A 15,737-nucleotide genomic window follows, 5' to 3' on the forward strand; every position below is an offset into this window, starting at 1 on the left:
TCTTTTTTTCTTTTAAAATTTCACGCTGAATAATGAGTGATAAGAAAACCTTTCCTATATCTCATTACATTCATCTCTTTTTTCCATTAGGAATTCTCTTAGACAAAGGTAAACAATATGGTTAAAATCCTTTGCACAAATAGGATTTGAGTAAAGGATTTTATATTCTAGTATTCCAACATGTGTACACCTGGCTGGCTCAGTCGGAAGAGTATGTGACTCTCAATCTCAGGGTCATGAATTCAAGTACCACATAGGGTATAGAGATTATTTAAATAAACTTTATTACTTTTTAAGATTTTATTGATTTATTTGACAGAGAGAGATCACAAGTAGGCAGAGAGGCAGGCAGACAGAGAGAGAGAGGGGGAAGCAGGTTCCCTGCCAAGCAGAGAGCCTGACGCGGGGCTTGATCCCAGGACCCTGGGATCATGACCAGAGCCGAAGGCAGAGGCTTAACCCACTGAGCCACCCAGGCGCCCCTTAAATAAACTTTAAAAAAAGTAATCTCTACAAATAATAAAGATAACTATGAAAATGAGTGTATCAAGAAACACAGTGGACAACTTTTACTAAGCATTTACTATGTAATAGGAATAGTTCTAAGCACTTTACATTTATTAATTCATTGAATCCTCACAACAAACCCATACATATAGCATGATTATCTTTAATAATACCTAAGAAATAAAAGCCACTAACATATAAAAGTGAGAAGTAAAAACAAAAACTAGACGTAAACAACACATTGATAACTGGTTAATTACCTTTCTAGCATGAGACTGGGGTGGATAAAAAGGAACAAAACCGTTTACAGGGAGAAAATGTGCATAATTTCAGCGATTGAAATAGATGTTTTAAAAGAAAGAAAGAAACATTCAAAGATCAAAAATCAGGGCATACTTCATAAATGCAAACACTTAGATGCAAATAGAACATGAGTAATCAAATCATTTTGAAAAGTAATTAAGTATATATAACTCATTTTAAAAATCTGTATTTACTAAAATGGCAACCATATTTTTTGGCATGATATAAAAACAGGTGAAGGGATAACACGCATGCATACCATGACTTTAAAAACAAAGTCTGGGAGGTTTGCTCTATCATCTTAAGAGTAGTCATTGATAGTTGCTATGATTACTGTTAATCTTGGTTTTTAGTTGCTGGTTTTCTGATTTTCAGTTTTATGTAAGAAAATAGAAATTTGTGAAATGAAAGAATCAGAATCTTTCATTTGTGAAATGAAATGAAAGATTAATACTGACTTCAAAAACAAGGTTGTAATTCTACGATTAAAAAATACAAGGTCACACAATTTTAAACAGCATGATATTGGTGTAAGCACAAACACATAGATCAGAGAAGAAAAAAAATTCAAGCAAATATAAACAAGAATGTCTCACCAAGAAGGTAAAATAAAATAAGGGGCAAGAAAATAATTACTGAACAACTGCCCTTAGTATAAGACTGGGGGACATGGGATGGGCAAATGTCAATTTAGAATCTTAATTCATAACTTAGACTGAAATACATTTGAATTAAAAAGAAATATGAAATAAAATTTAAAAACAAAAAATAGTGAAAGTGTAACTACCAAACATGAATTTTTTTTTGTTTAAAATATCAGGAAGGTAACAAGAGCTTTAACTTTTATTATTCATCTGTATGAGTTCCCTGATGACGAATGAGATCTGAGCCACTACTAAATGCCTTCCCACATTCCTTACAGTTATACGGCTTTTCACCAGTGTGAATTCTTAGATGTCGCGTAAGATTTGAGCATTTATTAAAGGCCTTTCCACATTCACTACATTCATATGGTTTTTCATCTGTATGAATTCTCTGATGTTGAAAAAGTTGTGAGTTCTGAGTAAAGGCCTTCCCACATTCAAGACATTCAAAGGGTTTCTCACCAGCATGAATTCTCTGATGTTGACGAAGTTGTGAGCTCTGGGTAAAAGCTTTCCCACATTCCTTACAATCATACGGTTTCTCCCCAGTGTGAATTCTCTGATGATTAGTAAGCGCTGAGCCACTACTAAAGGCCTTGCCACATTCCTTGCACTCATAGGGTTTTTCACCAGTATGAATTCTCTGATGCTGAACAAGCTTTGAGCTCTGAGTGAAAGCCTTGCCACATTCTTTACATTCATAGGGTTTCTCACCTGTATGAATTCTCACATGTTGAAAGAGTTGTGAGCTCTTAGTAAAGGCTTTCCCACATACTTTACATTCATAGGGTTTTTCACCAGTGTGAATTCTCTGATGGTCAATAAGATTTGAACAATAGCTAAAGGCTTTCCCACATTCCTTACATTCATAGGGCTTCTTACCAGTATGAATTCTCTGATGTTGAGAAAGGTATGAGCTACAACTGAAAGCCTTGCCACATTCCTTACATTCAAAGGGTTTTTCACCAGTATGAATTTTCAGATGTCGAGTAACGTGGGAGCCACAACTAAAGAATTTCCCACACTCCTTGCATTCATAAGATTTTTCACCAATATGAATTCTTTGATGTTGAATAAATTGTGAATTCTGACTAAAGACCTTTCCACATTTCTTACATTCATAGGGTTTCTCTTCATTATTAATTATTTGATGTAGAGTTAAGAATGTCTGTTGAATAAATGTGGGTATGTATTCCTGAGTGAGTATTTCTTGGCTGAAATGCCCACTTTGATATCCCAGTTGTTTTTCAAAGTGGTTTCTATATTCCAAAATGTCTCTAAAACTGGAGTACTCAAAGCCATGCTTTGTAAGTCCCATTATCTCCCTCTGGCATGACTCTATTTCATAAACTTCCTTCTTCAGAGACAGTAACTTGGTTTCACACATTGATTCCAGATCTGAAAGAAAATGAAATGGTAAATATTCTTACCACCCTACTCCCACCACCCATTTGTGAAAAGTTAAACTTTTATAATAGAAATAGGAAAATTAAAGTGAAAACAGCATCTCACAGTAAATGACATACAGTTCTCAAGTACATCTGTTTAATCTGAAGAGAGACTCCCAAAACGCACTGAAATTAATGAAATCTAATACAGATTGTGAGGGAGGAGACTACAGAAAAAGGAACCCACAGTGATTCTCAAATATTGATGTGCATCAGAATCAGAAGGGAAGGATAGTAAACATACAATACCTGGGCATATGAAAAGATTACAAGTCATACATACATGTATATAAGCATGCATGTATGTACACGTAAGAAACCGTCATACTATATGTACCACAAAAAGTGGATAATTTCTTGACCTCCATTAAAGGCTTCCTGAGAGGAATAAATACACATTGGGGAAGATTTCTGGGCTCTGTAGTATGATAAAGAATAGCTATTATTATGAAAGAATTTCTTATCAAAAATGGGGATTTTAGGCAAATTAAATGGTTTGAAGACATCAAAATGGAGCCTGTTGGAACATCTCAAGCCAGAAACGAGGAATTTATTCCAGCATATTCTGTTTTTTTTCCTAGCCCCATAGGATATTTCAGCAGTTTCCATACAGTTAAGCTCCTAAGTAGCGTTTAAAACTATCCTCTTCTATGTCTACTGCCAACGGCCTCTCTTCCAAACCAGAATCATCTCTTACTCAGACCACTGAAGTAGCCTCCCAACCCATCTCCCCACCAAGTTCTCACACTCTTTAATCCATTCAGCAACCCAAATTAACGTGGCCTGGTGTTCCACTGCTTGAAACCAAACTCCTCACACTCACTGGCAAAGACCAACTGATCTCCAATCCTGACTCACACTCCATTCTTGCTTGCTCATTGGCCCAGTAACCCCACTTTCTTTCAGTTCTGTAAACACATCAAGCTTTCCCCTCCTAGAAGGTCCTTTACAGGGGATCTTCCCTCCATCTGGAGTTTTCTTTTCTTTTTTTTTTAATAGATTTTATTTATTAGAGAGAGAGAGCGTGAGTGGTGGGGCAGGGAGTGGGGGGCAAATGGAGAGGGAGAAGCAGATGCCCCACTGAGCAGGGAGCCTGATGTGGGCCTCGATCCCAGAACCCAGGATTCATGACCTGAGGTGAAGGTAGACAAAACCAACTGAGCCACCCAGACACCCTGGAGTTTTCTTAATACATTAAATTGTAAGACCTAGCACTGAGCCTAGTACTACAGTAATTCTGAAATACTGACAGCACGAATTATTTTTCAATATGTCTACATTAGCAGTAAGATGATATGAAAATGTCTGTGATTTCCATTCATGTCAAAGTCACAGGAACTACTAATACTGCTATGGTTTGTTCCAAACACCACAGTAGGAAGATATGCAATTTTCAGTTTGAGTTTAGTAAATATAAAGATGTATTTTTTCTTCTTATCCAAGTTCACAGATGCCCTAAATTCTATTCAAAAGAATCCAAAATTAGCAACCTCCTTAAAAATGTGATGTCATTCCTCTGCTCAAATCATCTCATTCAGAATAGAATTCAAAGCCCACAGCCAAGGCCCACAGGACCCCAAATCATCAGCAGGTACACCCTACCTCTCACATGCACCTAGCACACAAACACACAAGCACACGTACATCCTGCTACTTTGCTGATCTCCTTTCCCACAAGTCCCTCTTTGCTTATTCCGTTCCAATCACAATGGTAAAAGCCAAAAAGCTCCTCATCCGGGGACTTTGTTCTTCCTTTTCCTTCTGCCTGAATCTCTTCTACCAGATACTTACAACATTTGCTCACTCGCTTCCTGCAGGTCTTGGTTAAATTATCACCTCATCAAAGAGGCCTTCTCTAACCTCCCTTCATACCACTTCCCACCATCTGACATTATAAACATATCTATTTTTTCTCCCTCACCCTCTAGAACACAGGCTCCACCAGAGCAAACCTCTGAATGTTTTATTCAATGCTGTAATTCCAGCACCGGGACCAATACTTACTATATAGTAATGTTCTTCTGGAGCATTTAGGATAAGGTAACACTTTATCCTAAATCTCGCCTTCGCTGCCACCTCTTCATTTCCATTATAGGCCTTTTCATTTTCCCCAACATCGTCATCACAGGAGGTGACGGCAATCACTTGCAAGCCTCCCAACTACTCATTCAGTACGAATTTTCCACTTCTGCATATTGAGCCTCTGACTTCCCGCTGAGCTCCCTGATTCTCTTTACTAGACTCTACTTGGTGGAAGTTATTCATGGATATATTTTAGTACTACTTTTTGACTCCCAAGTTCTTAATAGGTGACATGATTAGCAAACGACAGCACCTGGCAGGCTCCCTTGCACAAATCAGTAAATGAAAAACACTGGGTAAAGGAAAAATGCAGAACCAACTGATAAAACAAGTCACTGGCAAGTAATACTCACGAAGACCAGCACTTGGAGGAGGGGCAGTGCATACGCGCATGTGCAGGCATGCATACACACACAACATTAGGTGAGAGGAAGAAAAGCAGCAAGGAACTGAATGTAAAATATGGGTTAAAGTGTTTGTTTTTGTTTTTGTTTTTTTTTAAAGATTTTATTTATTTATTTGACAGAGATTACATGTAGCAGAGAGGCAGGCAGAGAGAGAGAGGAGGAAGCAGGCTTCCTGCGGAGCAGAGACCCCCATGTGGGGCTTGATCCCGGGACCCTGGGATCCTGACCTGAGCAGAAGGCAGAGGCTTTGACCCACTGAGCCACCCAGGGGCCCCGTGTAAAAGTGTTTTATTGGAGGGGAAGTGAAGAGCCCCTCCTATTTGAAATTATGGCAGTTGTTGGAGAAGAGTAGCAGAAAGAGTAGTAAGTGAGAGAAGGAATGAAATGGGTCATTTGTAAACTCATTCTAAGAGGACTTGGTTTTGTCCCACCAGCCTAGACAACACCTCAAAGGTGCTGGGTTTACCTGTGGTGCCTTGCTCCTGCCCAATCGCTTCTCACTCACCTGAACACAGGCCTCTTGTCAGCTCTCTGCCAACCATCCAGGGCTCTTTTCCTTGTTCCAGTAAGGAGATAACTTGAGGCTTAGGAATGTAAAGTCCTGCTCACAAGAAAAGATATGGGACATGGTTATGCTGTGGGTAAACTAGATCCAGAAATCAGATTCAGTCCCTTGATGACCAAAGAGGAGATGTCACTACAGGAACAGCCAAAGAAAGAGGATGAAGCTTCTGCCACAGTCACTGGAGTTGCCCATTTCCAACTCTTCCTTTGCATTGCAGCTCAAACCACTTATTTGGGAATAGGGAGGAGAAATTCAGCCGGTAACTTGAAAAGCAGCTGGGAAATTCACTGTGGAAGAAACATGCCAGAGGAGAACTCTAAATTACTGGTATAGAAGCCCTTACCCATTGACAGCAGATTGCTATAGTTCTCCAACATCACATCTCTGTACAAGTCCCTCTGACCAGGGTCCAGGCACTCCCACTCCTCCTGTGAGAAGTCTACAGACACATCACTGAACATCACTGATCCCTGAAACAATAAACATATGTATTACTTGTGTAATAAAAGAAATAATCAGAGACTATTGCACTTGTACTGTGGGGTAAAGCAAATGAATGACTGTATTGTATCACTCTTAATCATTATCTTTGGATCTTAAAAATAGATGCAGGAGTAATTAGTTTATTTTATAATAACATATCTAGAGTGTGCCTGGCTGGCTCAGTTGGTAGAGCATGTGACTCCTGATCTTGGGGTTTTAAGTTTGAGCCCCATGTTGGCTATAGATAATACATCCAAAAATAAAATCTTAAAGAAAATCTATGAATAAACTTAACCAAAGTTGTGAAAGACCCATGCTCTGGAAACTATAAAACACTGATGAAAGAAATTGCGATGACAAATAAATGGAGATATTCCATACTCATGGACTGGGAGAACAAATACCATTAAAATGTCTGTAGGATCCAGAGCAATCTACAGATTTAATGCAATCCGTATCAAAATACCAACAGCATTTTTCACAGAACTAAAGCAAACACTCCTAAAGTTTGTATGGAACCACAAAAGACTGGAATAGCCAAAGCAATCTTGAAAAATAACAAAACTGGAGTTATCACAATTTCAGGCTTCAATTTAAATTATAAAGTTGTAATTATCAAAACAGTATGGAACGGACACAAAAACAGACACATAGAGCAATGGAACAGAACAGAAAGCCCAGAAATAAAACCACAATTATGTGGCCAATTAATCTTTGACAAGAGAGGAAAGAATATACAATGGGGAAAAGACAGTCTCTGCAACAAATGGCATTGGGAAAACTCAATAGTGACATGCAAAAGAATGAAACTGGACCACTTTCTTACACCATATACAAAAACAAACTCAAAATGAATTAAAGACCTAAACATGAGACCCAAAATCATAAAAATCCTGGGAGAGACCACAGGCAGTAATTTCTCTGACATCAGCTGTAACATCTTTTTAGATATGTCTCCTGAGACAAGGGAAATAAAAGCAAAAATAAACTATTGGGACTACGTGAAAATAAAAAGTTTCTGCATAGCAAAGGAAACAATCAATAAAGGTTGCAAAGGCAACCTATAGAATGAGAGAAGATATTTGCAAGTGACATATCTGATAAAGGGTTAATATCCAAAATATATAAAAAACTAATACAACTCAACATCCTAAAAACAAATACAAATAATCCAATTTTAAAAAATGGGCAAAAGACATGAACAGACATTCCTCCAAGGAAGACATACAAATGGCCAACAGATACATGAGAAGATGCTCAACATCACTGTTCATCAGAAAATGTAAATCAAAACCACAATGAGATATCACCTCACACCTGTCAGAATGGCTAAAATCAACAACACAAGAAACAACAGGTGTTGGTGAGGACATGGAGAACAAGGAACCCTCTTGCCCTAGGGTGGGAATTCAAACTGGTACGGCCACTGTGGAAGACAGTATGGAAGTTCCTCAAAAAACTAAAAATATAACTACTCTACGATCCAGTAATTGCATTACTGAGTACAAAATATTAATTCAAAGGGATACATGCACCCCTATGTTTATATAGCAGCATTATTTACAATACTCAAATCATGGAAGCAACCTCAGTGTCCATTGATAGGTGAATGGACAAGGTATGGTATTTATATAGACAATGGAATATTACTCAGCCATAAAAAGAATGAAATCTTGCCATTGCAACAACATGGACGGATCTAAGGAAAATAAGCAAGTCAGAGAAAGACAAATGCCATATAATTTCATTCATATGTCAAATTTTAAAAATGAAACAAACCAACAAAGGAAAAAAAGAGAGAGACCAAAAAAAAAAAAAAAAAAAAAGACTCTAAACCATAGAGAAAAAACAAATGGTTACTAGAGCAGAGGTGGTCGGGGGATGGGTGGAATAAATGAAGGGGATTAATAGTACACTTATCTTGATGAGCACTGAGTAATATATGGAATTGCTGAATCACTATATTGTACACCTGAAACAAATATAACATTGTATGTTAACTGAACAAAAAGGGTAATCAGTTTATTTTATATTGAAAACAAACAAGTTCCTGACTCTATTTATTGAAAAGGCCTAGAAATAATAATTCATCCAGTACAAATAAACACCCCAGTGTCTACATTGTAGTCCTTAAGTATCATATTCAAATAAAAAGAACCAAGGTCCTTTGGGGAAAGAGATGATTTCAGGATTGAGTCAGAAATGCACAGGATGAGTCTGAACTATTCTATTGTATCAGAAAGCAAGAGAGCTATCAAAAACTATTAGAATCATGTTACAAGGACTCAGGCACCAACTTGAAGAGCCTCTCAATGGCCAAAAATGGTATAATTTGATGATCTAATATAATGGACCTATAGATTAAAAAATGTTTAAATCATGAGCTCGTAACAACAATGAATTAAAAAACCTTCTGGTCACCTTTTTAGGATTCTAAGAAACTAACTCATTATTCAAATATTCTTTCCTAGACAGACTATCCTTTAGGGTAACCAGACAGTTGATGAGACGTTTTAATTTATAAAGAGTATTTCACCTAATCTATGAAGGAGGAATTAAAATATCATTCTGCAACCTCTAATCTAGACAATAACCATCAATGGTGGGTAACATTACAAAAAGGAACAGAACCCGATATAATGTGCCTCCTGATAGACTCACATATCACCACCTATGACATACTCATGACAAAAAAAAAAAAAAAAAAATCCCAACTGACTCTGATCAAGCATCTAGACTTAACTACCAATTTTCAGGAAACAGTTAAACTATGCCACAGAGATGCAATCGGCAAAATCCAAAGAGTGGACAAACAAACCATTTTTTTTCCTTTTCTAACAAAAACATACACAGAAAGAAAATAGATGGAAGGGGTACCTACAAAATAAGAGACTCAAAAGACCTCAGTGAACTGCAGTGCACAGTCCTTATTTGGATTCTAATTCAAATAAACAATTAAAGAATTCAACGATTATGAAAATTTGAACACTTGCTAGATATTGATGATACTAACAAATTACTTCTCACTTCTCTAGAGGCAATAATGGCATAATGGTTGTTCTTAAAAATAATCCTTATCTTTTAGAAATACAATTTGTATTTTCTTCAAAATAGTCCTGCATATAGGAGGGAGGGCAGGGTAATGTGTAAGGAAGAAACAGGTATCCGTATAAATGAAACAAGATTGACTGGGAGGTGAAGCTGAATGGTAAGTATATGGGAGTTCTTAACTCCTCCACTTTCCTATGTCTGAAATTCATTATTATGAAAAATTTTAAAGGGGGTTGGTAGAGAATAGAATATCCGCAAGGCTCTAATCACACAAATAGCATTGCTTTAAACAAAATTGTGATATAACTGTTGTGGGATAAGGAAGTAGAGTGTAATATAGCAAATCTAAATGCACACACACCTTGCAAAAAAATAACTACAAGATGTAAAAAAATTTGATTAATCAAGATAGCAATATAGGAATATTCATTAAAATATGGATATATTCTATTGTAAACAGCTAAAAGAGATGCAAGCATCTCCCTTTAGGGAGTATCTTTATTGCTGAGATTAAAAAAAAACAAACAAACTGGTGAGTCATATGAAAATTCCTCATGACCCACACTTCCTGTTCAACTTTAAATTGAAATTTGTTCATGGATGCCCTAAAAGTCACAGAGACCTATAGGATCAGCTACCGAGACCAAAATCTTCCAAGCTCATAAACCAGGAGGTGTCGCAACAGTCTGACATTTGGAACTACCAACATCACTTCCTATTCTATCTCACTGGTAAATACCGATCCATAGAACAAACCCGGGTTTGCTCCCACCTAAGCAAGTTGTGCTTCTCCACCTCTTCAAGTCACTGGAAAGACTAAGTTCATTCTACAAAACTACTCTCATTTCTTTTTATAAGAATTCATTTCCTTTCCATCATAGTTCCTGGGAGAGGGCTGAGAAAAGAGATGCCAGAGCAAAATATTAATGCTGGGTCAAAAGAAGAGGGCACTTAAGAATGGTGATGTATTATCTGGTTAGACTGAGGGGAAAAGGAGACCAAGGATCCTGAAGGGGAAAAGGGAACCTGATAGCCAAAAATGTTAGGAGTAGGAAAACAAACAGTCACATGAACATTAGAAAATTTTTTTCTTTTTTCTTTTCTTTCTTTCTTTTTGAAACTAAATGTCAGGAAGGTAAGAAAAAAGCATCAACTCACCTGGGCCATGGCTTTCAGTATTGCAGGAGAGGATGAATCCTTCTTGGGGCTGTTTTCCTGAGAAAGGATAGTATTCTGAGAAAGCAGGACTGGGGAAGCAAAGAAATGTTCTAGAAAACCACACTGGCTTTCAGCCGATCACTCCAGGTCTTATGATGTAACTGCGGTTCGTGGGAGTATGGGATAAATCGTACTTATTCAACCCAGAAGTCCAAGGCTTTAGCTCTAGTAAAATGGATCCCGGCTAGTGGATTCAAAGGAATACAGACTCCTATTCCTTTCCTTCATCTGATTAAGCCAGGTTCTTGCCTCAGCCAAGTGATTCAGGCCAGACCTTGTCCCACTTCAGTGAACCCAAGACAGAGCTCCTTTGACCTGCCTGAGGAGATCCCTCCTCTGAGGTCCTCACTCAGGTCTTCAAGCAAATTCACCCAAATGGTATCCTTTGTCCAGGAACCCAGTATGCTCTGATCAGAAGGACTAAGACTTCCCTAATGAAGTCTTCTCTCTTCTTAAGACCAAGACAGTATGTCAACTCCCATCCCCCCAGAACTCCTCACCTCAGCCTTACACAGAGGCACTCCTCATTCCTACCCTATAGCTGTTTTTCTAAAATAACAACTTTGCCTATATGTTTTTGCCACGTAAAACAAGGTGTAACTTTTTTTTAAATTTTATTTATTTGACAGAAATCACAAGTAGGCAGAGAGAGGGTGAAGCAGGCTCCCTGCTGAGCAGAGAGCCTGATGCAGGGCTCGATCCCAGGACCCTGAGATCATGACTTGAGCCAAAAGCAGAGGCTTAACCCACTGAGCCATCCAGGCGCCCCTACTTTTATAGCTTTTTAAAACTAAAATTTATGGCATCGATTAGTACAGTGAAACGGACATTCTAATTACTAAAATTAGACCAATTTTGTGACTGAAAGTAACCAGAGGACTGTTTATTTTCCAACTGTGACTGAAAGACTTATCCATAGGCAGGAAATTAACTGGCCCAGAGAAGCTTAATAGAAGTTATGGGGAAAAAATAAAGCAGTTGTTTCCTATGGAAACTGGTTTTCTAATGGATTTAGGGGGGGAAACTGAGCCACACAGGCACCCCGGTTTGACATTTTTTTTTAAATTTTTTTTTTAAGATTTTATTTATTTATTTGACACAGAGAGAGAGAGATCACAAGTAGACAGAGAGGCAGGCGGGGAGAGAGAGGGGGAAGCAGGCTCCCCGCCGAGCAGAGAGCCCGATGCGGGGCTCGATCCCAGGACCCTGAGATCACGACCTGAGCTGAAGGCAGAGGCTTAACCCACTGAGCCACCCAGGCGCCCCCGGTTTGACATTTCTTAAACAGAGTTCCCATATGACTTAGCAGTCTCATTTCTAGGTATATACTGAAGGGAACTGAAAACGTATATTCACACAAAACTTGTCCATGAATATTCATAGCCGCATTATTCACAATAGCCAAAAAGTGGAAATAATCTAAATGTCTTTCAACAGATGAATGGGTAAACAAAATGTGACCTATCCATACGATGGAATATTATTTAGCAATAAAAGGGAATGAAGTTCTGGTAACACACCACAATGTGGATATACCTTGAAAACATGATAAATGAAAAAAATCTAGTCACAAAAGGCCACATATCATATGATTATCTAGGAAATTTGAAGATACACACATATCCTATGGCCTGGTAATTCTATTTGCATGTTTATACCCTAGGAAAGTATGCATATAAAAACATGTTTAGGGCACCTGGGTGGCTCAGTGGGTTGGGTCTCTGCCTTCAGCTCAGGTCGTGATCTCAGGGTTCTGGGATCGAGCCCTGCATCAGGTTCTCTGCTCAGTGGGGAGCCTGCTCCCCCCCACCCCCAACTGCCTCTCTGCCTACTTGTGGTCTCTGTCTGTCAAATAAATAAAATCTTAAAAAAAAATGTTCAGAGCAACCCTTTTAAGTGAGCCCAAAACAAGAAAAAAACAAATGTCCAAATATATAACTGGGGTTTATAACAATAAGGATAAGTCTAAGAAATGCAATATTGTGGTAAAAAAACAAGACTCAAAACAATATTACCCAGCACAATTTAATTTCAAAAAAGACAGAACTATATTACTTAGAGATGTGTAAATATATGATAATTTTTTTTTTTAACAAAACAAGAAAATACATTATCACCAAAGTCAGGATAAGGGTTACCTAAAGAGGTGAAGAGAATAAGTTTATTCTGGGGGCAGGAAGAACAGAGGCTTCTGGAGGGCTGACACAAGTTTTTATTATATAGAGGTTCCCTTTATAATTCTTAAACTTAATATATATGTCTATATTTTAAACACTTTTGTGGAAATATGTAATATTCAGGAATTTTTAACCAAGAAAAATTAATTATATAATAGCTATAAATTTTAGTGAAAACATAAAATATGAAATGATAAATGCTTTGAGATTCTGATCTTGAAAATAATGTATACTGTATACACAGGAAATGTGTTAGAAGGAAATTGATCAATATTTGACAATGGTTGTATTTGGGTGCCAGGAGTTTATTTTGCTCTCTGTAACTTCCCATTTTCCAAATTCCTTAAAATAATCATGTGTACGTATGTATGTGCGTGTTTAAAAAGAAGCAAAAGCTTAATACACCGGAGAAATTGAGCTATTTTCTAAATTAGTAAGTGAACACTATGTAGAAAGAAATGAAGGGAACTGTTGGGATCTGTGTGTCCACCCCTTGAAGTTCCCATCATTTTCTTTAATGGAAATTTGTCCAGGTCACATAGATGAATCTACATTAAACGTCGCCACCCAGAAGAAAAGCTTAAAAAGGAAACCCCCTAGCACCTTTTATTTGGCTTCCTCAACATTCATTCCTCCTTCTTCCTCTGGGGACCTAACTGAGAAGAGCAGAGCTGAGGAACCAAAAAGGAATCATGAGATGCCAGGCCTTTCTTGCGGCCCAGACTGACCAAAGCAGTAGTAGCTCTGGATTCACACCTACTCCCACCCCCCTCCCCCCCCCCCCCCCCCCCCCCCCCCCCCCCCACCCCAGCTCCCAGGGAGAGGAGGGATGGAGAGAGGTCAGAGTCTAGGCTGTTCAGAGCATTCCAGTCTGAGCATGTCAGAAGGGAAGAAGTTTCTGCTGTCCAGAACCAAAATCTTCTCTTGACCTCACACAACTACTGGGACAACACACACTGCCACCCTGGCCAACAATCACAGGCACCCTCCAACTGCACACACGGTGCCACAAAAAGTTACATGTTCATACTCACACGTCCTCATAAAGTCAGACATCCAGTAGGCTTAGCGTGCTAACATTCATACAAATAAAACCACACACACACATACACTCCTCAGATAACACTCATGACCGCATAATCACAGATTCTTTACATCCCCATCTCGTACACACAATGTCACACAAAACGAACACACACTCACAGATCCACCATGGGGACAGCCACACCTTACACACACGGAGCCTCACAGAACCACACACCTACAACCGAGATATCCAGCCACACCTGCAAACAGAGGTTCGCGCATGGTCAGTCGCAATGACACACCCACTACAGGGACAGACAATCACACCCCTATACAGAGTGCCGCACGGTCACATAAGGTCACCGTCGCACACATGGAATCCTGTTCCTCCCTTCCCCCAGTCTGACGAAGTCATAAGCGCCCGAGACTCCAGACCCGCCCAGACCGCCCCTTCAGGCTGCTCCTCCCCAACCCATGGATGCACCTGCGCAGCCTGGTAGAGCCCCCAACGCTTAGGCCGCTCACCTTGTAATTCCCCTTGCGGGGAGGCCGAGGATCCGGCAAGCGAGCGAAGGAGCGGCCCTGTTCCTCCGGAGGCCTCTGGGAAATGTAGTCCGGAAGCAGGTCGGCTCAGACAAGATGGCGCCTCGCGCTTGGATTTCCTGCCGGCGCCTAAGCCTGGGCCAAGCCGATATTCCTGCTCCCCTCTCCAGATCGCTGCAAGGGGTCTTATAGATCCACGCGCAGTCTCCGAGTTAGGTTCCCACAGGATACAGCCCACACATCCTGGAGCTAAGCTCCCTCTCTGGGGCCTGCTCGTGCCTGGGAGCCACATGTTTCTGAAGAAATAGAAAAGGGTTGCTGCGTTCCCACGGAAGTTGATTAGAGCCGCAAGAACTTCTGGGAAATGTAGTCTAGAGGTGGAAAGGGTGAGGCCACTTCTATCGAGCTTGTCTTAGATGACTGCACTAAACTTGTCCACAGTGAAGAGTGGAGCCCCACCCAAGACTCTTCTGGAACTTGTATCTGTTAACCTTAAAAATAAAAGTAAGTTATTTTTACCAGCAGAATGGGTTTGTTGGGAATAACAGAATTGCAATTCAGGAGGGGAACCCTCCGCTAAAATGGTAGACAAGTCCAGCTAACAAAGAAGAGAAACAACTCTTTCATGGAAAAGGAGGAAGTTGGAAAATTATTTTGAGGGAAAATCCATTGGAGAAAACCAGGGTGATGATGGTTTATCATTGGCGAAACTTCAGGGGTAGTCAGTTTGTTGTAGGTGAGGCAATTTAGGAACATTAGCTAATTTAGGAACATTTTTATCACCCCAAAAAGAAACCCTATACCTACAAACAATCACTCCCATTTGTCCTAACCCTGCCAACCGTAAGGAACTCTAATTTACCCTCTGTATCTACAGATTTGCCTCTTCTGAACATTTCTTATACATACAATGTTGTCTTCTGTGAGTGGCTTCTTCACTCAGAATAATGTTTTCAAGGACCATCTGTGTTGTGGCATGTATTTTTTATTAACAAATTCTGTTGTATGGGTATACCACATTTTCTTTGTCCATTAATCTATTTATAGGCATTTGGATTATTTCTACTTTTGGCTATTGTGTATAATGCTGCAATGACAAATTGCGTGCAAATTTTTACATGAATATACATTTCTAGTGTTCTTGGGTGTATGTATAAGCGTGGAATTACTGGGTCATACAGTAACTCTATGTTTAATATTGGCCTCAAAGAATGAGTTGGTAAGTGTTTAATGCAATAGCTTTTGAGGACTTATTTTGTGTAAGCTTTACATGTGTTTTCCTT

The 15,737-nt window shown here is 39.1% G+C and overlaps 1 protein-coding gene across 5 annotated transcripts; it reads right to left on the reverse strand.

Moving 5' to 3' along the window:
* Positions 1 to 562: 562 nt before the first annotated feature.
* On the reverse strand, positions 563 to 14,595 carry ZNF383 (zinc finger protein 383). 5 transcript variants are annotated; one of them, XM_032842130.1, is made up of 6 exons: positions 14,437 to 14,595; positions 13,489 to 13,556; positions 10,649 to 10,705; positions 6,300 to 6,426; positions 5,897 to 5,992; positions 563 to 2,852 (listed from the first exon to the last, which is right to left on the reverse strand). In XM_032842130.1, the coding sequence occupies exons 3-6, from the start codon at positions 10,655 to 10,657 to the stop codon at positions 1,657 to 1,659; spliced, it is 1,428 nt and encodes a 475-aa protein (XP_032698021.1). In that variant the 5' UTR covers positions 10,658 to 10,705; positions 13,489 to 13,556; positions 14,437 to 14,595; the 3' UTR covers positions 563 to 1,656. The 5 variants fall into 5 exon arrangements, with proteins under 5 accessions (XP_032698021.1, XP_032698019.1, XP_032698018.1 ...); XM_032842128.1 differs by having other exon boundaries at positions 10,649 to 10,737; XM_032842127.1 differs by lacking the exon at positions 13,489 to 13,556.
* Positions 14,596 to 15,737: the final 1,142 nt, after the last annotated feature.

Source organism: Lontra canadensis, unplaced genomic scaffold (genome assembly GCF_010015895.1).
Source record: "Lontra canadensis isolate GAN:19392208 unplaced genomic scaffold, GSC_riverotter_1.0 scaffold125, whole genome shotgun sequence".
In the NCBI taxonomy this organism is placed as follows: Eukaryota; Metazoa; Chordata; class Mammalia; order Carnivora; family Mustelidae; genus Lontra; species Lontra canadensis.